This window comes from Orbicella franksi, chromosome 14 (genome assembly GCF_964199315.1).
Source record: "Orbicella franksi chromosome 14, jaOrbFran1.1, whole genome shotgun sequence".
Taxonomy (NCBI): domain Eukaryota; kingdom Metazoa; phylum Cnidaria; class Anthozoa; order Scleractinia; family Merulinidae; genus Orbicella; species Orbicella franksi.
The window spans coordinates 13,957,671-13,983,272 of NC_138158.1; the positions used below are offsets into that span (position 1 = coordinate 13,957,671).

Here is a 25,602-nt window from a genome sequence, read left to right on the forward strand (position 1 = left end):
AATATCTACACTCATAAAGTAGAAAAGACATGAAAACAAGAGAAAGCGGCTTTTGAAAATATTATCCGGACTGCTACTGCACGAATCGCAGCAACAACGCTTCGAGTTTCGAGTCGCTTCGCTTCGAGGAAACCGGACGCTTTGTGAGTTTCACCGCGGACGAGATTGTGCTACAGTGACCTTTAGTCCAGTTGTATCTGCTACATCTTACAAGTTATCAAAACAGCAACAATTTAAGAAACCCTCTTCTTTTATATGAGGGAGCGAATTTAAACTATAAAGGTAAACTAAGCTGCCATGACCCTACAGGTATGTTTTCAGGAAACGAGAGAAAGCGTGACAATGTCGGCGGCGAAAGGTGATATATGCAAATTAGTTCAAATTCTGTTTAATAAACCTTCGCAAGCAGTGTAAACTAGTGACGTTTTAACGAATTGCTTTGAATTTGGATACTATTAAATGAAGATCATAGACATAAGTATGTGCTAAAGAACTCAAAGTAATCCATCGACCGTGAAGTATTGCAATTGGGAGATACGTGTAAAAGAGAAGCGAAATTCCCGCTTTATTTACACTGATACTTATGCGGCGATAAAGCAAACCCTGCTGCGGATCACAATTTTCAAAGATACATTTTGTCTACCACAAGAACTCTCACTTATTAGTATCATAAAAAGATGCCCTCTGTGTGCAAAGAAGTACTCGACTCAAAGCTTGTGGACCGTTAATAATTTCGTGATTGTGCGGATGGCTGATGCGCTTACGGCTTTTTCTACAGTAAAGTTGCCGAGGATATATTCGAACCTTGTGTAATAGACCTTAGATAAACGTGAGAATCCAAATTTCAGAACCAGGCTGAAAACAGACGACGAAATATCGTGTTTAGGCTTTAGGACGTGATATAAAAGTTGCCATACTCGTCTTCGAAATCTCCAATGGAGTACTCAAGATGTTCGAAAAGTAACTGAGCTGTTCTAATGTGTAGCATTTATTTTGGTGAATCTACACTCTTTGGCGCCCTCCAACGTTCATGATACGTATTTCCTGTCAAGACTGGACAGAAATTACAAGGTAGAAAACTAACAGGTATCGACAATATGAAGAATAAACTTGAATAAATCAAGTGAAAACAAGAGAGAATCTATAGCGCTTCTTGCGTGAATACAACCAGTGACGTCATAAGGTCCTTAAACTCGGTTCCAGAGCCCGGACACAGTTTTGCTCCAAAAAGTCGATTTCAGCAGCTAAAAAAAGCACTTTCCGTTAGGATTTGACAGAAATAAAGTTCACCATTACTTTAAGCACGTTTGAAACTACAAATTGGGCTAATAAAAGAGAGTACGAAAATTTCGTTTCAGTAGCACTTTAAAAATCCCGCCAAGAAAAATGGCATTCTCTCGCTACAAACCGAGGGTGCATGTCTCTGTCAACCTATTAGCTGGAGAATGGCGCCATCTTGCGCGACTCCGTCGTCGTCGTCGTCGTCGTCGCCGTCGTGCGTACGCGCCCACGAGCAATACCGCTAGCCATGATAACCATGAGAAAATCAATTCATGGGTTTCCTTTTCTTCCCTATATGGGTATGGGGCTCCGCTTGACGGCCCTTCGGGCCGACGGAGCTCCGCTAATATATAGATTTAGCCGAGCCTAAAAGCGGAACTCCTCAGTTATTTTTTCGGAATGCTGTTACTAATGAAAATAATCGAACATGTATGTGAGGTAAATTGCGAACTATTTAATAGTTTCAGCTGGAAATAGGATCACATTAGCAGATCGAGGTGTAAGATGGTGTGATTGTGAAATATAGAGCCATGACTTCAAGGATTTCTGGGAAGCCACTAAAAATCTTGATCACATAACAGAACTGTCTTCTGTGCTTTTTGGTGGCATTTCGTGTTCTTTCCTACCTTATTCAGAAAGACAAGACATTGTTATTAATCATTATATTCTTTCTTAGTTAACATGGGGACTCCCACACAAAAAAAGTTTAAACATTTTTTTGCTGTGGGGACTGATTGAAATGCAGTGGTTAAACTACTCAGTCCCTAAATCTCTACCAAATGAAATCTCGCAAAAATACCAAAATAGTATACATATGTGAAAAGTTGTAAAGTTTTGTTTTCTAACTTGTCCCCAAAGATACATTTAGCCATCTTCACTTTTGTCTGGAGTCTCCTCCTGCTGAAAGGCTTTGCAATAAGCAAAATCACTCTTGCATGAATGGTAATTATGATATTTTTTTGGCTGATCATGAATACTTGCATAGGCTTCTAATAATAATTTTATTATTCAATTTCAATGTAATTTGTTCTTCTTCTTGACTGAGATTGTGGACTACAGGAGCTGTTATTGGGTTCCATTAATTAATTTTGCTATGATTAAATTATAACAAGAATTATAAGCAAGCTAAGAGTAAGTTATATTATGTACATGTATTTTGTCTGCACTACACAACCAAATGCACTCAAAGGTTATGAGGCATAGGTACATTTGTCAGAAGAGCCCAGCATATCCAAGATATGTTTTGATTGACACATCAATTAAGATAACTTACAGCAAAATGGATAAACAATACATCAATATCCTACATGCACCAAACTGGACATAGGGGTTATGAGGCAATCATTTAAACAACAGATTGAAATAATTTATAAACAAGAGAACACTATTTGTACAACAGTAGGGAACAAATTAGCCTTATTGGACGTTGCAAATGGCAAGGCTGTCTGTCTCCATTTCGTGTTGGCAAAATATTAATTTATGCCATGTCCAATGCAGATTATCACAAAATTGATTTACAAACACGATAAATATCATTTTAAAGCCTAAAAAGCAATTATTTAAATAAACCATGAGTAAATTATCTCTAAGAAAAACTGATTAATTTAACAGGCACCTTAAATAATTAGTTAATATATGTGTTTCTTAATAATGTAATACAGTGTATCTGTCACAGTGTTGCAGCCATGATATTACAACACACAGGATGGGTTGCAGAACTCAACTTCTAAGCCAGTTTATTCAATGACCTTGGTACAGAAATTATAATCCCATCAAGTTGTCTGTAAATACAGAGAAACCAAACAAATCATTGCAATCTTAAGTAATAAATTATTGAACTCTTTTGCATGTATGTACAGTGTATGTTCCATTAACATTGGGGATCTCTCAGAAGCTGCATCCATCATAAATTAATTTGTTCCTGCATGCATTTGTTTATAGAACTTTTCACACTTTAATATCTCTGTCATACTTATAGTGATCTCTGTGTTCTACAACAATTAGTACACAAGAAAAATACACTCAGTAAGATATTGTTTACAATAAAAATCAATGCCTATAAGCAATCATAAGGACTTTAAATTTATATTTCTTCAGAAATATCTCACCAGGCCATGGTTGCTTTGAAAATCTTTGATGTCTTAATACAGGCTGCCCATGTGTAAACTGTTCATATATTGAATGACAGGAACAGACATGTAATCATACTGTAGCTGCTACTTGAACACCACTGTTATTCAGATAAAAACACATCGATTATAATTTATTATAATCTTTACACACTAACAGATGACATTCCTTTCTTTGATATACAGTGTACTTCATTGTTAGTTGTTTACTGAGTGTTAGTGAATCAAATGCTAGGGGCTGGTACCCCCGGGGGGGCACTGCCATATATGGGCTATATAGGTATGTACCGCTGTGAAGGATATGGTTTTCAAGCAGTTTACTCTAGGATAGGGTATATACCGGTAAATCAGAGCCTTTGGGTCTAGAATAGGATATCATTTTTCACAAAATTGACTAGTTGGTTGAAGATTTTATTTAGACTAAGGAAATCAGGAATTGCCACTCAAAAATATAAAAAAATCAAATCAGCAAGTTTAAATTTAGGCAAATCAGCCTCAACAGTGTCGATAGATGGGGGGATTTGGGGAGTTTACTCTAGTATAGGGTAGCAAAATTCAGCTGAACTAGCTCTGGTATAGGCTAAGGGTTCCAGGGTCCAAGCGGCACATCCCCACCCAGAAATTCCCAAAGTACCTACCCCGGGCTGGTACCACAACTTTCACAGTGGCAGGCTCTGCCCTGAGATGCAAAGAAAACTTAATAACTGAAATGAACTTGGCGACTTGCTTTTGAGATCAAATACAATTTGCTTTAAACAAGAAACTGGAACATTGCAAGTTACAACAATGTGCCCAGTCCCAATCAAAGGGCCATCCAGGCTGTTTGGTTGTACATATAACTGTACAACTGCATATGAGTTCAGCTTCCAAAAGAAAATCAGAGTTTGTCAGGATAAATACTGATGTTCTTGCTTACTACATGTAAATCTGAATGTGCAGTACCAGAAGATATTCACACCCAACACCCATTCATGGCCAGTCTTCAAAAATTCCAAATTAAAGTATCAGGAAGATAGAGCTCTAATAGAGAAAAAAACCTCCATGTGGGGTATGAATCTTTTCTTGAGGAAAACAATGTCTGAGAAATCATTAATTACAAAATAATGTTTAAGAAATATCTTACCTGGTAATTCCAACTTTCAGAATATTTTGTAATCTAGACTGTCTGGCCACTTCATATATTTGACAAGTTGACACTGGGCATGTTTGTCAATTTGTGGGCTTCAACATCACATTACAATAGTAGCATTGGTCAACTAAAAACAGCATAATTTGGTTAATTGATATACACTGTACATTATTACGTTGAAATATTGGTGTAGATCGTTGCACACCAACAGATACAGAACCATCACAGATATGATATGATATTCTTAACCTCTCTGAAATTTCAGATTATTCAAGATTAACATGCACATACATCATTAAGGACAACCCTAAAAAACTGAATCCGGAAACCAGAATCCGGAACTGGAAACTAGAATCCTGAATCCAGATATTTTGCTGTTATTTACTTTCTTGGCTTTACTTCAGCTACAAACTGTAATTGCTAAAACACTTTTGACTAGTTCTGAACAACCCTTAGCTATACATCTGGCCCAATTGTTCAAAAGCTGGATAAAGCTATCCATTGGGTAATCACTTTCCAGTCAGGGTTAGTGATTTTTCAGGTGGATAGTTACTCATAGCCTGCGAGCAGGCTCTACTATCTGTCTCTAGTGCCTGAGCAGGCTAAATAAGTGTCTATTGTTTTTCTGCATGGGCATGTCAGCGAGTGCCTTCATGCAGCTTTACCGCTCATGTCCCTGGCCCAAACACAAGAGCCTGCTCAAAGGCTTAGTTACACATCTTTTGTTCAACCTGGCTCTGGTGAGAGTGCAGTTCTTGTCTAGATCAAATTGCTATGAGAAGACTGGTGAGTGGCACAATAACAACAAGCTATTGTGGTGAGTTTCTGGCAGTCTTTAAGCACCTTTTAACAACATGTGGTCCGATCTGTTAGCAAGTGAGAAGCAGACGGAGGTAATTAAAGTGTGCAACATTTCTATGAATTGTTTTAATATGATGGCTGCCAAGAATATGAAATGCTGATTTGTCACAGTATCGGTGTGGAAATAGTGTTGATCCGGAACTAGTTTGGTATCTGTTGGACAAATCAAATATTATATTAAGATGAGCCAGGTTAGCCTTTGAACTTCGAAAGTGGGGGGCGTGACCGTCAATGTACAGGGAGCTGCCACTGACAGACATCCTGTTCTCTATGACATTTTCTATCTTGTTCAGTATCTACTAGACATAAAGGGTAAATTTATACCTCTGGTAAATTGCAGATCACTTATTAAACAAAATGGCAAGAAGATCTGTTAAATCTTATAACTGCGCTTTTAAAATTTAACTGTTTTGTTAATACTACAGTCACAATGCAGTGCACATTCCAAAGCAGTCCTTGATGATTCACTGATTACTGTAAACACATCACTTGATCAACACAAACTGTGTCATATCTTATTGCACCATCAGTCTTAGCCTTTGCGAAATCCATGATAATGTAATGGTCTTAATCTGGAAGTTCGCTCGCGACATGCCCATGAATGATACAAAAGGAAACGAGTGTCACGCTATTAATAATGCTTTTAATAAACAGCTTTCTTCCTGAAATGTCAAAATTTAATTTGCTTGCGCTTTGAAGTGGTCACGCAAGTCACACAATCAGGGGGGTTTACGTTATCCACAGCTAATTTTGGAACGGTTGTGTTTTTTCTCCTAGCACTGACTTAAACATTACAAGTTCCGGCAAGCTCTTGTTTACCTCGGCAAATACTTAATTTTTCTCCAAATCTGCACATAAATTTCTCCAAAATTGCACATAAATTAATGACCATTGCTTCTGGCAAAATAAACTTGCAAAGTAAACATTATCTTACAGTGCATTTGTCATGTAGCGAAAATGAAAGCTGCAACGTCAGCGCATTCCATGGCTGACGTAATACCCTTTTTTAGCATTTTTAGCGTATTTATTATTTCCCTTTGAATCCAACGCTTCGATAAAACCAGAAGAAATATATATTATACACAAATAAAGAAAACAATATCCGTAAGATTGTCCTTGTATTAACGTTTCAACAGCTTATGGCGAATAAACATCACAGGTTGCGTGATTCAAAATTTGGCTGAGAGGAAGTTTGGGTCTGGTCACCGACCACAAAAAAAAAAAAAAAAAAAAAAAAAAAAAACACTGGTAGAACATGAACTGCGTTCGGCCCATGGCCGTGCAGTTAATTGCCAGCAAGCTTATTTTAGACGCTCTCAGGGTGCTTGGAATTAAATTATGACGCACTTTACTAAGATTCTCATAATTATAGCCCTCACTAGAAATAACGGTTGCACGAGTTTCAACAGATGGGGAATTTTTGTGTCAGTTTGAGGTCCTTTTTACTTGGCCGCTTACTTTTTACAGGCAAAAACCTAAGCAAAACAATTTTCGAGTATTTGAAGAACTTGTTTTCTTCGATTTGTGGATTCTGGTTTGCGGTTACTGGATTCCAGTTTTTCGTTCTGGATTCCGGCTTCCAGTTTCTGGGTTTTAGGGTTGCCCCACCTTTAACAGAGTGTTTGCTTTACATTCAGTTTACACATGGCTGTTATCCAGCATAGGCAGACTTATAAGTTTGCCTTCAAAAATAAACTGCAACAACTATCGCATCTTTCAACACCTATTCTTGTGATGAAATGGCACAAAATCCAAGTACAAGAAGTCAAAAGCATAAAACAAACTTACCCGGTATTATGCTTACAGTTCCTCTTACTGTCTGCATATGCCTTCCATAAACTGGTACTGCCTGGACATTGTACTCACTATTTTTGTGATCACACCTTAAAACATCACTGTTATATAATTTGTCCTGAAAAAGCAATGCATGAAATGTTATGCCTTTGGCACTCACCAAATACCTTTACATGATGTACAAAGTACACCACATCAACATTCACAATTCTCTTTACTTTCACTGTAACTTTTTTTGTGTCATTTTCCCTAACTTGAAGACAGGACTACCACATTAGGTGATAATTTGCCTCTGAAATCTCTATGAATTCACAGGGAGTGATAACAATTAAATCGTGACTAATTTTAGCAAAGGAGGCATTCAAATGTCAGATTTTAATGTTAAGTTTATAACTTTACATTACTCTTCGTATATATATATATATATATATATATATATATATATATATATATATATATATATATATATATATATATATATATATATATATATATATATAACCTCCCAATAATTGCACCTGTAGACAGAAGGTGTGCTGGGGGAAGAGATGTTCTAAACTTTCTGAACTTTTCCCCCTTACCTGTAATAGGATGACTATTATGAACTACGATTCGCAATCAACACCAACATCAGGTTATGTATACACATGTATATTTTGTTGTCTCCTGTAATCATAAAAAAATAAAAATTTAAACCCTCCATAAAGTTCATACCCAATAACACTGCCACATGTAGCGCTGTTACTGGGAATTAGTTTAAGTGAAACTGTTGAAACAGCTCTGTCAAAATTGTTTCTAGCAGTTAAGGCAGGATAACAGAATATACACGTAGTACACAGCAAAGGCCAGAGATACACACATGTTGGTTATTAGTTAGGATTTTGTGAGCTTCTGTGCTAGGTATGATGGAAAATAATGGACTATCAAAAATGAAGGTTCCTAAGACATTTTGACAGCAATGAGAGGAATGAATATATAAATTTACAAAAGAAAGAGAAGTTCTTGCCCTGTTCAGTTCTCTGTCATAAAAATATCACTTACATACATTTATTACATATGGTTTGTGTTTAAAGCTGATACAATGCACCTTCTGATTGGCTAATTCTAGTACATTATTTACATTTACATGGTATACGTCGGTAAAATCATAAAACATCACATGTGACTAAAATAAAAAATAAAAACTAAAAAGAAATGCCTACATGTAATTCATAATAATTTAAAAATACTTAACACTAAAACAGATCTAATTCTTTACTTTATTCAAAATTTTGCCCATGGGTCAATTATGAGCATGCTAAAAGGTCCTAACACAAAGTAAAAGGAAATTAAGAAAACTATTGCTTTTTTCCTGAAAATTGTAGCGACTGAAAACAATGATTCAACACTCTGAGAGTGCATTCTATCACCCTGACAAGATCAAATTTAAGGAGAATAGAGAATTCACAAAGTTATATTACAAAGGAATAGGTACTGGACAGGACAAAGGAAACAGCCAGGAAGAAACTGAAACTTTCTTTGACGAGCAAAAAAAGTATGCATGCACAACAAAGAAAACAGTGAGTGACATTCAGTTAATGAGTTACAATGTAGTTAATAACAAAATTAGTGTGAAGAAAAGAGCAGAGAGAGAGTGTGTGTGTGTATGGAGAGCGGAGAGTGCTCTCACCAACTAAATTCTGTCTGTCTGTCTGTCTGTCTGTCTGTCTGTCTGTCTGTCTGTCTGTCTGTCTGTCTGTCTGTCTGTCTGTCTGTCTGTATGTATGTATGTATGTATGTAAAACTTATTTCTATTACCGAGAAATGGTCAGGGCAAGAACTTCTACTCCCTAAATTTTTTCTAAGTATGTAAATGTCATTTACACTGTTCAGTTTACCGAGTAAAGCTCTTCGCATTTTTTTTTTCCATTAGTACAATCTCACTTTTGAGGAACATTTCCATATTAAGTGTAAATACTGCATATTTGGGGAATAACCCATCTACCCCAACCAAAAGCAGTGGCACTAATAAAATGAAATAGTAAATCAAAATGAAAGTAGAGCTTTATTTGCACACAGGATTTACATGCACAATCGTCTACTCGACATTTGGACTATATAAGCATTTCATTAAACCGAACTAATTGGACAGATAACAAAATAAAACGAGGAAATCTACATTATAAACACAATAATTATGCATATCACTTCATCTGAGTATCAAAAGCAAATCCTTCTCATTGAAAGGTAACCGAATGAAAGAGAGGATAAAGAAAATTCGTTTAACCTTGCAGTGTTAAAAGTTTAATAATTATTCACGCTTAAATCTGAATATTACAGTGTGCATTTTTGCCGACGGCTTAATTTAGCTTTGCAGTCATTTTATCGGCGGTAACTTTGCCAGTCTTCAGCCAAATTAACCTGGGAATTCACCCGAGCATTTCGCCAAACCGAATAAACTGAACTAACAAAACGAGGAAATCTCCATACTTTGTAATCACAATATGCAAATCTTCACATAGGAACGTTGAAAGTAAATTTAGCAAATCCTGTTTGTACACCTTTCTTGGTTTTCAACAACAGAAGAAGAAATTTTAGCAGTCTACGAGGCGGCTGTGCCAACTAACACAGAGAAAACTTCAAAACTCGCCCGGCCGTGTTTACAAATACGGTTTTGGTTAAGCTTATTTTTAGACGTGAGGTTATAAGCTTAGGTTGACGACGAAAATCGACAGAAAGCTTAATTTGTTTACAACTTACAACAACCTCCACAAAGCGATTCACTTGCTATTGTTTAGAGATGAGAGAAATTAAAACGATGCAATTTATAAATTGTCTCACAGCATGGCTTCAAATAAGGAAGACTTTCAAAGGATTCCAATTGAAAATAAGCTTATATCGCTGAGGCAACTTGTTAATTTTCATAGCAAACGCAACAACAAAAGTCACTTACCGCAAGTTGGCAACATCAGTTCGGCCAGTGTAAATCTTCCAGGCAGAAACTTGCAGCAAAAGTTGTGAAGACTGAACTGAACTAATCTTTTCGACAGATCAACGAATCAACCACTTTTTCCCGCAGTGTTTACTGTTTTGTAACACTCGGACATGTTTGATTTCTCTTGTTCATCACCTGACCAAATCATGTGACTTTTCTTGCACGGCTGCACAGCGTCACAACGCGCGAATTTTAAAAAACTTGGCACTGCAGTCTTCTGAGTACTTTCACATCCTATCTATGGCCCTCGTTAGCTTTGGTTAACGGCATTGTTCGGTATTATTTCACTTCCTTTCTCTAGCCCTTGACTCGCTATAATTCACGCCATTGTTCAGTACTGTTTCGCCTCCTTCCCCAGCGCTGGCTCGCTCTTTTTCGCGATCTTCTTCGCTACTTCTTTGCCCGTTAATTCTTGCGTTCTTTTTAATTCCTTCAGTGCAACCCTATCTTAAAAACATTAGATCAACCTCCGCTATCGTTTGTCGACATAACAAATAGAAATGCGTTTTCTTTTCTTTAAAAATCCCGCCAAGAAAAATGGCATTCTTCTGCTAGAGACCGAGGGTGCATGTCTCTGTCGACCTATTAATTATTAATTATTAATTGGAGTATGGCCGCCATGTTGGGCAACTCCGCCGTCGCCGTCGTCGTCGTCGTCGTCGTGCGTACGCGCCCACGAGCAATACCGCTAGCCATGAAAACCATGAGAAAATTCATTCATGGATTTCTTTTCTTTCCCATATGAGTATGGGGCTCTGCTTGGCGGCCCTTCGGGCCGCCGGAGCTCCGCTATAAAACCTGTTAGACTGCCGTTGCTGTGTTATAAAAGGCTTGTTTTGAAATTGTAAACGATCGGTCCCTAAAAACTCATTTTGTAATAACCAAACACGACGAAGAAGCAACGCACAAATATCTCTTGATCATTCTTGTTTATTAATCACCCGAGAGGCTTACTCAGGTACGCATGATAAACTTTAATTACAGTAATCAAAGCCCTCGATCATTGTACGAAGGGGAAACCATATTGCTCTGAATCCTCTTTAAAATCATGCGACTAAATGAAATGTAGATATAGAACTTTCTCGACATTAAAGCGGTCACTCTAGAAGACTCAGTTTTTCTAGGCTAACTAGGTAAATAGGGACTCCTAACCAACGTAAAGTGTCCTTGGTTCCTTAGCAAAAAGCGATGTATAAAATAAGTCATCATCATTATCATTAATGAAAAAGACCCCTTTTTAGTCTCAACGGCCACATTTACCTAAGAAGACGAATAGTGTGTCTCCGACGCACAATGCGTCGAACATCAAGTGCGTCTAGGTAAATACGAGACGCATTAAACTTGTGCGTTAACAAAAAACTTCTTGTGAGAGAAACTGTTGGTAGCTTAATTATAAATTTTAGTTCAGCACCGCTATTCCCAATTCAGGCAAGTTGGTCTGTTTAATGTGTCTAGTATTAAAGTAGAAGAACTATACGACTGAGTCATATAATGTGTCCATTTTATGCACCTTTGTTGAGTTCGTCTGACGTTTAATGCGTCGTCAGTTCCGTGTTTACTAAACGCATAATACGTCTAAGACGCATTATTCGCTTTCCCAGGTAAATACGTCCAATGCGCCAATTTCTTTTTAATTTAATCGCATGTATCACGTGTTCCCTTGAAAATCGTATATCCTTTGTAGCAGCGGTTTTCTTATTGAGAGCACGAGCAGCTTCTTGCGCTTCTTGGGCTCTAGGACAGCAAGCGACTACTTCGCTGACTAAAGCTTACACAAAGCTTAACATTAAACCCTTACACAGGGAAGTCCTTTATTTAAGTTAGATGGGACGTGTCCCTGGGGGTGGAGGGGGGGGGGGGGGTTGGGGTACTTCCAGAAAAATCGGGTGGGGTTGTGCGGCCCGCTTCCCAAAACCCTTACCCTAGTTATGACCAAAATCCGCGATATTCCCTACCCTATTTATAACCTGACCAAAAATTCGAAACCCTATTTATGACCTAACTCTTAAATCAAAACCCTGTTTCAGACCTGCGTTATAATAAGTTCCCTGTTAAATTACCGTAAACATAAACTGTGGAGGGCTTTTGTTGATTTTCTTTCCGATAATGACGAAAAAGTGGCTTCTTTTTAAAAACATATCCATATCCAGGCTAGAGTGTAAAAACCATACCCTATTTATGACCAAAATGGCCAAAATCAGCTAAAATCGATGCCCGATTTATGACCAAAACAGCTGAAAACCATAACCTTTGGGGCCGCACATACCTATATAGCCCATATAAGAGAGTACCCTCCCCCCCCTCCGGGAGACGTGTCGTTAGATAGCATGTTCGTGTTTTAGTAAATTCTGGAATACGTGTGTTCAACGATAGCTGTCACCTTTAACCCTCTCGTTCCATTTTAATCTCAACGTATCTGTCTTGGTATTTTTCCAGTTTTGTTGTTGTTTGAGATAACAGCCCTAAAATAGAACATCTGGCGATGCTTTTACTCTACGCCAGCGGTGCATTTACCAAGTTGATTGATGTGTTCATTAAATTCATGATCAAAGAATCTGTTCTTTACATTTCAATGCTGGAATATATATCTGATTCATGCTCAGAGAAAATATAAACATTAGGGTTCAAACCATCCATAGTGAATTACGTCGTTACGGTAATATCAAAGCTTTCCGCTGCTAGTTGTCTCTTAACGAAGTTCTTATCACTGCTGAAAATAAACGTGCAATGCTTTTGTGTATTTCTCAGTTCTCTACTTTATCTTTGGAATTCAGTTTCAGACACAAGACGTGGTAATACTGTTTGAAAACTACTTTGAGAAATAATTGACTTCTGACAAAGAAGAAATTTTAACCATAGTGAACAATTTAATCTCACTTGGTTTCTTTTAACTGACATTGTATCCCAAAACATCTATTTTCAATTAGTTCTTATGACCCTTACTTGATATACTCTCTGTCAGACGTTTCGGCTGTTCTCCATTACTCTCTCCGAGTCTTCTTTATCCTGTCGCAGAGACAAGAACAAGAGATCATATCAACTAAGTTAGAAAATTAAGAAATTGGTTTAACTGTTCATTTGGTTAGCGGAAAAAGCAACTGCGCGAAGATTTCTGATTCTCAATATCATTTTACACACCTTCCATTTGAAATAAGTACCCCATCCATGCCCACTACCCACTTAAAATAATGGTAAAATGATGCAGCCTCGCTATGTAGGAAAACGGATAAAACCTAAACCACTCTTCTTTTACTGTAACTCTTAAATTACGGAGCACTCAAAGTCTCTCCGAAAGAAGGAGACAGGAGGTAACTCCGCATGCTTGTTGACAGCAAATGTTAGCTTAGGACTAAGTCTGCTGACGGTTATGTTATTAGAGGTTTCCTTATGTCTTACCTTGATTAAAATCTCGCTACCGGGTTATAACCTCTGTTTTAAAAAATAGCGACTTATCTACGCTGACTGACATTAAATTACATTTCATGACATTAGAAGAGAAGCGTCTTAAAGGCTGAGCACATACCATCACGGAACCAGTTACGAAATCGGAGTTCATACCACACAGACGTACATTTCTACTGTTATAAAGTGTTGATATTTTTATCTCTTGAAGCATGGCACAGTTTGTGTATTTTGCTGCTTTGTTGGTGTCGTGTGGAATAAGACACTCACTTGAAACCACTACCAGCCCTCACCAACAAAATACCGGCGATACCAAGGACTTATGTGAGGTACAAAGTTGAATATTAATTGCCTTATTTAACGAAAATTACATCTCAACTTCTTCAGATGTAAAGATATTTTGTGTGATTTACAGTATTTCTCATTTCTATCAGCTCAGTTTCGGATTGAAGCAAAACGGCTTAAGTTTTTAGTTCAAATCGAGGCTGAGCTCTCAGATAAGTTACGCAAAGCGATATAAGAATGTTTGCTTCCTAGATCAAAGTAAATTCTCTCAAGGAATTTTAATGACGTCCATGTTACTTCCAGCTTCACAAACAAACAAACATCATTGTTATGTAAGAATTAGAGGAACTATTTGACCTAATTAACACATAGATATCAAGAACGTGACTTTTGTCTCTAAATTGACAGGATTTTATCTTGTCAAAGCAGACCCGCAAGGCCACAAGTCCACTAATAGACACGCTGACACTAACAGTACTGTAATAACAAGTAACTGATTCGCTAATACAGTAAGAGACAAAAATGCAGATTATTTTTCATGCCACGATATCTATCGACATAAGAAACATTTTGTTCTCGTGTTGTTTAAGTTTCACACTGTGTTTCTTAGTCCAATGAATGCACTTGTTGCTTTCTTCTTAGAAATCCACATCCTCCCATGGATTTCCGGGTATTCCAGGATCCAATGGCATGCCGGGAATGCCTGGTATTCCGGGGCCCCAAGGGCCGCAGGGAAGAGATGGAGTTAAAGGACAGACTGGTGACAAGGGATCGCAAGGAATGATGGGACAAAAGGGAGGGAAAGGAAATGAAGGACCTCGTGGAAAGAGCGGACCGCCAGGAATAATGGGAATAAAAGGAGCGCGCGGAACTGTGGGCGATCAAGGAATAAAAGGCGATAAGGGAGAGAAAGGAGAAAGCGTGACAAGTCCGTCTAGTGCAGTGCCACAAAGCAATTGGAAACAATGTGTGTGGAAAGCTGATGATAGTCGAGATAGCGGTAAGATCAAGGTAAGAGAGAAATGTTCTGATCGCCAATGGTTACTGGCAAACTGAAATTACTTTTGTTACGTAATGTAAGTTAAACTTCAGATTCAGAATTCGACAAGGATTTATGTGACTGGATATCAGAAGTTTATTATCCAAAGGTTGACTACATATATGCTGTTATTAACCGGAGTATTTGGTCAACTGGTTGCACATCATGGTGACGAAAGTGATATTAGAGAGATTAAGTATGACGTTACGTCAAACGGCAAACGGCAGAAATGAAACTTTTGTTGTCTGTCTTCAGCTGTCTGTACAGTAGAGTGAAAGTATTTGTATTTGCGGTGAATAGTGGAAGACATTTTTCTATTTTTGTATGATTTATTTAAGGATTACAAGAAAAGAATAAAAAATCAGAGGTAATCTTAGCCGTTTGCCGTCTGGCGTAAACGTCATGCTGAAACTCTCTATTACATCTTTTCGATGATAAGAAGTGGAATGGTGACTTGGTACTCGAGTACTGAACATGCATTCCTATTTATTCTTTTATCAGTATTCAGCAAGACAAGTGTGACATAAGAATCTTTGTTGCGAAGTCCTCATTCTACGTCAGGGTGAATCGTCAAAAACTCAGAACCTTCACACTATAATAACAGATACACTATTTCAGTCCAAAATTAAGTCGAAGCCCAGGTTAATGAACTTCGATATCGAAGGTCCTTTTGGAGGAGATTTCACCGCATTTGATAACGCCTAATTTTTTTTTTTTGAGATAATAGATACAGTTTTAGAAGTGCTTCGTGATTCCACGGAGGTGTCACAACTAGTGCCTGCTAAGTTCTGTCGTTCTCTTTTGGATACATTAAATAAGCATTGTAAAATAGTTTGAGTGAACGTAATCTAAACCTTGTGTAAAATATAACACCATAACGATATAGTGACGGTGGTTCTGCTGTTGGCATTTTAGTGTAACGGAATGCACTTCACTGATAACAGAACGCTTTTTAAGAGGCCAGTACTCTCAAAAACTCACCCAGATTGACTCACTCCTCTAGATATTTTAAGGGTAGCTCCTTACACCACGCTTGACACTTTTTCTCACGGAGCCAACAACATACGATCGGTATTCAGTTAATCCCAGTTAATGATACAAATGCAGTCAATGTGATATAATTTATTGATATGAAGCCTGACTTAAACTTACTTTACTTTTGTTTGTTCCAGGACTGCTCGTTTAATAAGTTGCAGTCTGATACAGCGATCAAAGTCTCATTCCAGGGAATTATGAGAGTCTCTGGTTCTTTTAGTAAGTGTAACCGGTGGTTCTTCAAGTTTAATGGTAACGAGTGCAGTGGACCGATGACAATCGAAGCTGTTGTGTACAACAGCTGGCCATCTGGGAATCCCAATCTGCTTCATCATCGATCATTTGAGGGCTACTGTGAAAAAATCCCACAGGGCACGGTTAGAGTGGAATTATGGGTAGGACAGTGTCCTGGCAATACTTTAGGTGACGCAGAAACAGGATGGAATTCGGTGTCCCGGATAATGATCGAGGAAGTGTCTAGGCCCCAGCCTTAATTAATTAGTTCTTATTCTCGAGATTGTCGCTGCTTAAGCTCATGCTTATGTAAAGTTATTGTAGTGAGAACTGAAATTTTTGTGTATTTTTAGTGAAACTGTTTTAGCCGTACGAATGGCTAAAAATAAGGCCATAAATGTGATCAGTGTAGCATAAACATTTTCTAACTTAGAAAATGAAGAAAAACTCACGAAATGCGTGTAATCTACTTTGCACATGCACTTTACTTAATAATGATGGGAAAGTAATTTTATTACATAGTACTTGCATGTAATACCTTTAAAATAAATTCTAAGTTAAGCAAATCAAATGCATGTTCCAACAGAACAGATTTTGCTTGGTATGATTACTACTACTGCGCGTGATGCGAAAAATATTTAAAGGATAATCAACACGATAACCTTCATTTGGCGCGAAAATATATGAACAGTAGCCTCCATTTGGCGCGAAAATATGCTCGGATATTTGTCCACGGTCATTATCTGTTCCGAGAAGCGAACAGTTTTCCGAGAGCGTAGCTCGAGGAAAACTGTGAGCTTTGAAGAACAGATATTGTCTAAGGACAAATATCCGAATATATTTTCAAAATCAAATCGAGGTTATTGTGTTTATTATCCTTCAAATATTTTTCGCAACATGCGCAGTCTTGAAAGTTGGGGAATATGCTCGGATAGCTGTCCTTGGACATTATCGTTCCTTAAAGGTCACAGTTTTCCTCAAGCTACGCTTTCGGAAAACTGCTCCCTTCTCGGAACAGATAATGTCCTCAGACAAATACCCTGGCACATTTTCGAGCCAAATGGAGGCCACTGTTTATTTAGAGCGGTTTTCAATTTAGTGTCGTTCAGTCGAGACCAAAGTTATCAAGCCAGACAATTAGAAAGGACACAGACATTACAGTGAACCAATCAAAACTCCAATTTATTACATATAGCTGACACAAAGGCGGGAAAACCTGTGTGATTAAGTCACGTTTGGTTTTGGGTTTACGATCATGTAGCATAGTAGAGTAAAAACAATTACTTTTCAATACTCAAATAAAAACCGCTATATGAAAGCTTTATATAATTAAATTGTAGCTTCTTCTACGGATGCATTCAGTTAGTTGGCTTGTAGCGCGAAAATACGGCGGAGCGACGAAACGACAGAGACGCTTGGTACCGCACCGCGCTTCTCCCCTATTCTTTCAGTTGCGCCCCAACTAACTGAACGCCTGAAAGAGGCTAATTAATTGATAACTCTCCCATTGATTTCTGTTCGCAGTTTACTAAACACAACTGACGTATTTTACGGGGACTCATTATAGTTTTTTCAGTTTCATTTTGTATGGTGCCATTTTAAAAATTAGTTTCGAGTTGTAGCACTAACGAGGTAAATTTTGAAAGAAAATAAAGGTTAAAAGTTTGCAAGGTGGTACTCGATGGCTTTAACGAGGTGATGGTGTAAACGAGGGTTCTAGATGTGAAATTAACTGAGTTTTTGTCAGGGGCCAAGGTGGTGTTTCTGTCAACGGGCCGTAGTGATCAAAAGGCGATAATAAATTGTACCGGCATCTCTTTTGTCATTCTATATATGTACTTTTCCTACCATTACTTCACAGTCCCAGAGTCTACAGATACAGAGATAGAAAAAACGGACAATTTTGAGTTTTTAAACTCGAATAGCAGTGAATTTAATTATCCAGTAATGTCTCTGAACTTCCCATCGAAACTTCGAAAAAACGAGAACACATGGCCGTGGCTGATAGCCTACGATAGCTCAGCCAATCAAGAGAACACATGGCCGTGGGTGATAGCCTACGATAGCTCGGCCAATCAAGAGAACACATGGCAGTGGCTGATAGCGTACGATAGCTCAGCCAATCAAGAGAACACATGGCCGTGGCTGATAGCCTACGATAGTTCAGCCAATCAAGAGAACACATGACCGTGGGTGATGGCCTACGATAGCTCAGCCAATCAAGAGAACACATGGCCGTGGCTGATAGCGTACGATAGCTCAGCCAATCAAGAGAACACATGGCCGTGGCTGATAGCCTACGATAGTTCAGCCAATCAAGAGAACACATGACCGTGGGTGATGGCCTACGATAGCTCAGCCAATCAAGAGAACACATGGCCGTGGCTGATAGCCTACGATAGCTCAGCCAATCAAGAGAACACATGACCGTGGCTGATAGCCTACGATAGCTCAGCCAATCAAGAGAACACATGGCCGTGGCTGATAGCGTACGACAGCTCAGCCAATTAAGAGAACACATGGCCATGACTGATAGCGTATAATAGCTCAGCCAATCAGATTAATTGCAGTACTTGCATGAGTATACTAGTAGAAATCTATTAATCAAATTTATGTCAAGATGGTAATTTTATTGCATAGAATGTCTGGGAAAAAACTTTCGAGTAAATTGAATTAATATCGGCTGGCCAAATGCTTTAAAATTACAGCGGAACTGGCTTCACTTGGTATACATTACCAAACAGATTGCCGTTTGCATTGCACTAAGAATTTCCTATTCCATTTGTCTTTATATTATTTTTTTGGAATTTAATTTTTAATTGGGTTAATTAATTAGCCGTGGTTACAGCACATGATTTTCATAGTATGCGTTGATACGTGTACATGCATTTTTGCAAATAAAAAAAAATTGTGAGCCGATAAAAGTGATCTGAAAATGCACCCGCTGTCATTCTGCTTATTTACCATGATTGAAATTAGAATGCGGCGAGAAAATATAACGACGAGGGATTGAGGCACAAATATCTCTCCGTCATTCTTGTTTATTAATCATCCGAGAGACTTACCCAGGTGTGCGTCAGAAGCTTTTCAATTAAAATTACAGCAATAAAAGTCCTGGATCATTATACGAAGTCAGGAGCCCATGGGCTCCTGACGAAGTGAAAACCAGATGGCTTTTAAACCTCGGTTAACTTTTCCGCGATAAAATAGGTTATTCGTCAAAAACTAAGTTTTCCGAGGCAGATTTTGCATTTCCCTAGGTAAAATGGCCTCTTCTAATCACTGCTATTAATGTAGAGTGTCCTTGGTTCCCTGGCAAAAGGGGATGTATAAAAAAAATTATCATCATTACCGTTAATCAGAATGACGAAGAGTCCTTTTTATTCTCAACGGCCGCATTTACTTAAGAAGACGAATAATGTGTCTCAGACGCATAATTCGTCGAGCATTAAGAGCAATCGTCCCAAAATTTCGCCTGAAGGTATGCAAAATGAAAAAATCGAAAATCCCCAAACTTTGCCAGAATATAGGTCTGGATGAGCTATTTCTAGAAAAAAATACTTTAAGTTCGATTAGATTTTTATTTTACGCGAACGGCGACAAAATCGGTTTGGCGGCTCTCACATCAGTTTCACGAGCTCCAAACAACGCATTATTTGAGCTTCGCTTAAAAATAAACAAAAAGGTCAATCTGGCCATTTAATATCTTAATCAAAAGAACACATATTTACGAACAGTCTGAAATGTTATTTGTCCGATTCCATCGCAAACTGAATTTTTGGGCGATTTTTGCTTTTCTTCAATATTTCACTCATTTCGGCGGACCAAAAAAAGCCAGAATTGAGAGGGTAAAATAGCACCTTGGTACATGGCATGGAGTTACGTCAAGTTAATCCAGCGAAAGAACAGGGTTTCTTCTTCAAATAGCTGCAATAAAATTTTTGGGCTACTTAAAATGCGAAATTTTAGGGCGCCAGACAAAAGTGGCACAAAGGACGAAAACACCCCATTCCTGTCACGCAATTAGAGGTGAAAAATCAGCAAAGCGCTCGTGGAAAAGACAATAGGCCAGTTTTTTTGGCAAAAAATCGTTACTATTCCGAATAAAAAGCTACTTTCTATCAATATTTGTCCTGTCTACTGCTCAGGTTGCCTGAAATTTAAACTTTTAGCGATTATTTTTCGAATCAAAATACAAAACCCTCATGTTTTGAACGGCCGAGGACGGATACAATTTGTAAATTGTAACAAACCGTAAAATTAGTATAATTGCGCATTTATACTTATACTATTGTAGTTAATCTGTGCAAACCATTTATCGACGCCAAGCATGGACTGCATGTGTATTGGCTTCACAAGTTGTTTCCGTTAACTGCCCCCCCGCTGCTCGCGAAATGTTCAACACTAAAGTTTGCGTGACAGGCGGCCAGGCCACAATTGCATAGGCACTTAACACAAATACTCGTCCTTTATATTCATGGCTCACGGGAACCTCACATTATCCTTGAACTCTTTTTTAAGAGACTTTTTCCCCTTTATTCTCCTCGTCCTCTATTTCATTTACTATATCATGAATGGTCTGTCGACACTTGTTTTCACGCTTCATCAGATAAGCTTTCAAAGTTTATCTGATCAGTTGTCTGCAACTTCTTGACATCTTGATTAGTGTAGAACATTTAATATGTTTACTTGTAATGTTATTGTGCTTTTACTTGTACACGTAAAGTTATCCTACTTTTAAAGCTCTAAGCTGCCCACATTTTAACAGATTGGAAGAAAATTTACACGTGGGTATAATCTTGTGGGTCTGGGAATCATCAAGTACTTAGCACACAATGACTGACACGAACACTTTAATTTTGCTTTCGATATCCACAAATAAGCGTCTAAACCGCCCACCAACACATAATCTGATTACTTCAGAGTCGATAATCTGTGCCGCGTTTGCACAGTTGCATGATACACGTTAGGAAATGGTAACTTGTGGCTACTCTGAACTTGTTGGAGGGCCGTGTGGATGCAGTAGTTCTAACCCGGCAAATGCTATGTGTGGAACGATAGAAAGATGTCGAAGAAACATCAAGAGTCATTTGAAGTTTTTCGACTACTTTGATTCAAGTTTGCAAACGGAGGCAGATCTTCTCTTGTCAATATTTCTCACAAAATGCAAAATACAAATTGCAAAATGCAAGGTATAAACAATGAAATAAGTCGAGATGGTTACTGAAGTAAGGCAATACCTTGTAGTTTTGCTTTAGTTTTTCACCGGGTTATGCACGCACCTGTCAGTGGACACTACTAATACTAGCTAGCAGAGGTCGCAAGATGAGGATTATAGTTTAATTGCATGCAAATAAACTCACCATCACAAGGTGAAGATGATCCACGTTGCCAGATTCTCGTCCCAGACCCCTTTCGTACCGGGTTGTTATGTGACCTTTCTGTCACTCCTCCTTGCTTGGACACGGCGTTAGACTAAAATATTCTAGTCCCGAACCCCATCGGGCAAAGCAAAGGCCAAAATGTACTAATCCCCCGCCTCCCTGGGAATGCAAAGGGAAAAAAAAATTATCCCCGACTCCGACTCCCTTGAGAAGGGCAGAAAGTCAAAGCCCTCACAAAGTCCCACCCATGCCCCATGTTTTCCCGGGTTGGAGGTTGGAGGTTTCTAGTGACAAGTGAATTATATTTCCCCAAGAGAAAATGATCTCTTAACTTCCCTCATTAGTAAAAGCGAAAAGGAACTTTTTTTCAAGAAAGGATTACCAGTCAGATGCACAGAATTTCGCGGATCAGTTATGAAACCCTCTACACAGGTATAAGGTGTATAGGTGGTTGAAACGCACGCTCTAAGTGATCCTAAAGAGGACTGCCTCCATGTGGCGTGTGACCTTTCCCATGACAACTGCTGTCCTTCTTGTGGTCAGCTGAAATCCATAATGATGGAAATTAAATCTTCATTAAGATCCTCCGAGTTGAGAGACCAAGACCGCGATGACTTGATGCACACACTTCAACAAGCCTATCAGCCAATTGAATCATGGAAGGCTCATCAGTTTAGATCAATTCAGCAGGACAAGGCAAGACCGAGTCTTCTGGAAAACCTGGAAACGTCTTCAATTCTCATCACATAGGACTGGGTCATGAAGTTCCTGCCACAAAAGCACAGGGAAACGCAAGCTGATTGGTTTGCCAAAAGAGGGATTTCTTGGCACATTAGTGTTGTTGCCCCTAAGATTGCTGACAAGCTGCAGCACCGAGCGTTTGTTCACATAGTCGAGAATTGTAGTCAAGACAGCAACGTGGTGGTCAGCATCATATGACACGCACTCCAAGAACTCAAGAAAGAACATCCTGAGATTACAACTGCCTTTCTCAAACAAGACAACGCCGGGCGTTATCACAGCTCCACCATGTTAACTGCTTGCCGACTTACGAAAGAAGCGACTGATATCAAAGTTGAGAGAGTGGACTTCAGCGACCCACAAGGCGGTAAGGGTCCATGCGACAGCAGAGCAGGAACGATCAAAGAACATCGTCTTCGCTACATTAATGAACGCCATGATTTAGTCTATGCGGATGATCTAAAACGAACTATTCTATTTCGTGGTGGTGTCAGAGGTGTCCGAGTTACCTTGATTGATTCCACAAAGCAGCATCCAATCTCGTTGCAGGGGAAACACGAGTGACCAACTTAAATAATTTCCATTACGGAGAGGAATGTCTGACTGTATGGAAAGCATTTGATGCATCCGCTGACAACGAGCGCGCTGGTCTTTTCTCCTGTCCAGTTGAAGGATGCGTGAGTACTTTGTCATTGTAACCTGGAGCGGCATATGCATTATAGCAAGTGCAAATTTGTAGAGGAAAGACACTCGCTTCTCGACAAGGCAAAGATTATTTACGCTGAAAAACTACAGGAAGGATCAAGCGCACAGCCATTTATTGCCGGTTCTGAGCTTTCAGAACAAAGTGTTCAGGCGTTACCGCAGGGCTGGGCATTGCGATCTACGAAGAAGGCTGCCCGTTTCAGTGCTAAGCGCGCAGAAGGCCTACCTAGTCGAAAAGTTTATAATAGAGAACAGACAGGATTCAAAGCAAACCCCGCACAGGTGGCTCAAGATATGAGACATACAAAGCATGACGACGGGAGCGGCAGATTTACTGTAGATGAATTCCTAGCCCCACAGCAAATAAAATCTTATTTTTCAAGAATGGCGGCGAAATTCAGGCAAGAAAGTCACGACGTTGTAGACGAGTGGGACGGTCAAGCTGTTGCAGAGCAAGAGACGTATTCCTCCGCCCGTGCGCACATTCTTGAAGAGTGTCGGCTGATCCATCCGATCACTTACGATACATACAATCTCTGTGAACTGTACTCAAGAAATAGGCTGACCAAGCTCAGCGTCCCTATTTTGCGCATAATATGCAGCCACTTTGAAGTGGAATTGACAATATTCCACTAAAGCTAAAAAAGCCGTATGTTCAATTAATTGAAGAGCTCGTGAGATCATGCTCGTGTGCGTAACTGTCTTAAATTTTTGTTTACGTCGATGTGAGACTATTCATCCCTATTGGGTCTTTACGTCGATCAGAGTCATCAGATAATACATGCATCGATTAGGATCGACAGACCCATTACCCATGCCTCGGTGCAAGGTGCGTGGGCCTTCAGCAGTCTGTCAGGCAATTCTAACTGTTTGCAGCGGTCGGCAGTTAACGGAGTCAACTTGTGAAGCCAATACACATGCAGTCCATGCTTGGCGCTGATAAATGGTATGCACAGATTAACTCCAATACTCAAATTGAAGTATAAATACGACAAAGTATCGATTTTACGGTTTGTTACAATTTACAAATTGTATCCGTCCTCGGCCGTTCAAAACATGAGGATTTTGTGTTTTGCTTCGACAAATAATCGCTAAAAGTTTAAATTTCAGGCAACCTGAGCAGTAGACAGGACAAATATTGATAGAAAGTAGCTTTTTATTCGGAATAGTAACGATTTTTTGCCAAAAAAACTGGCCTATTGTCTTTTCCACGAGCGCTTTGCTGATTTTTCACCTCTAATTGCGTGACAAGGAGTGGCGTGTTTTGTCCTTTGTGCCACTTTTGTCTGGCGCCCTAAAATTTCGCATTTTAAGTAGCCCAAAAATTTTATTGCAGCTATTTGAAGAAGAAACCCTGTTCTTTCGCTGGATTAACTTGACGTAACTCCATGCCATGTACCAAGGTGCTATTTTACCCTCTCAATTCTGGCTTTTTTTTGTCCGCCGAAATGATTGAAATATTGAAGAAAAGCAAAAATCGCCCAAAAATTCAGTTTGCGATGGAATCGGACAAATAACATTTCAGACTGTTCGTAAATATGTGTTCTTTTGATTAAGATATTAAATGGCCAGATTGACCTTTTTGTTTATTTTTAAGCGAAACTCAAATAATGCGTTGTTTGGAGCTCGTGAAACTGATGTGAGAGCCGCCAAACCGATTTTGTCGCCGTTCGCGTAAAATAAAAATCTAATCGAACTTAAAGTATTTTTTCTAGAAATAGCTCATCCAGACCTATATTCTGGCAAAGTTTGGGGATTTTCGATTTTTTCATTTTGCATACCTTCAGGCGAAATTTTGGGACGATTGCTCTTAAGTGCGTCTAGGTAAATACGAGACGCATTCAATTCGTGCGTTTTTTCACAAATAAAGTTCTTGTGAGACCTGAGATTGTTGGTCGCTTAATTACGGATTGAGAAGATTTTCAATTTAGTCGAGTTGGTTTGTTTTGTTTTTTTCGAATTAACTAGGAGAGTTATTTGTCTGAGAGGTGTAAGGTCTCCTTTTCTTGGATTTTTCAGACTTATGACATTGTTGAGTTCCCCTCACGTTTAATGCGTCCTATTTCCGTATTAACTAAACGTATTATTCGTCTAAAACGCTTTATTCCTAGTCTCCTTAGGTAAATACGGCCAACATGCCTACCATTTTTAAAAAAGTTTATTAATCGCATGTATCACGTGTATCACGTGGGAGACAACAGCGGCAAATTGATCGATGCCATGTTTGAAGCGGAATGGAGACGCAAAGCTGTAGAGAAACGTGAAGAACAAAAACGTCACCTTGCAGCCCCTCGTCCACCGCCCACATTCCCGTGTCCTCACTGTCCTCGCAAATTCTATGCAAGGATTGCTCTGGTAGGCCATCAAAGAAGAGGAGACAGTACTGTTAGACGAAATTGAGGCTACGACACGAGCCAACGCCGAAGACGACGACGACGATTACTTATTTCTTGAAAATCGTATAGCCTTCGCAGCATTGCTGCCTATTCGAGAGCACACGCAGCTTGTGAACGATTAGGGCACGAGGCAAACAAGAAAAAAAAAATTGGGGGGAGTGGGGTAGATTACCAATTCACTCAAGTTGGCTTATTTTATTCGTCTCGCATTAT

General features: G+C 38.9%; 1 protein-coding gene, 1 long non-coding RNA gene and 1 pseudogene across 5 annotated transcripts in view; 2 read left to right on the top strand and 1 right to left on the bottom strand.

Annotated features, from left to right (window-relative positions):
* Window positions 1-25,602, top strand: part of LOC145467435 (uncharacterized) — a 267,594-nt pseudogene that overhangs the window by 99,714 nt on the left and 142,278 nt on the right. The window lies entirely within an intron of this gene.
* Window positions 2,264-10,996, bottom strand: LOC145467495 (uncharacterized). 3 transcript variants are annotated; one of them, XR_014042061.1, is made up of 6 exons: window positions 10,127-10,996; window positions 7,776-7,860; window positions 7,189-7,312; window positions 4,534-4,666; window positions 3,390-3,511; window positions 2,264-3,062 (listed from the first exon to the last, which is right to left on the bottom strand). It is a non-coding gene; the product is annotated as an uncharacterized LOC145467495 (long non-coding RNA). The 3 variants fall into 3 exon arrangements; XR_014042059.1 differs by lacking the exon at window positions 2,264-3,062 and having other exon boundaries at window positions 3,078-3,511; window positions 10,127-10,995; XR_014042060.1 differs by lacking the exons at window positions 2,264-3,062; window positions 7,776-7,860 and having other exon boundaries at window positions 3,079-3,511; window positions 10,127-10,988.
* Window positions 13,112-18,442, top strand: LOC145467429 (uncharacterized). The gene is made up of 3 exons (XM_081450985.1): window positions 13,112-13,899; window positions 14,498-14,866; window positions 16,067-18,442. The coding sequence occupies exons 1-3, from the start codon at window positions 13,783-13,785 to the stop codon at window positions 16,421-16,423; spliced, it is 843 nt and encodes a 280-aa protein (XP_081307111.1). The 5' UTR covers window positions 13,112-13,782; the 3' UTR covers window positions 16,424-18,442.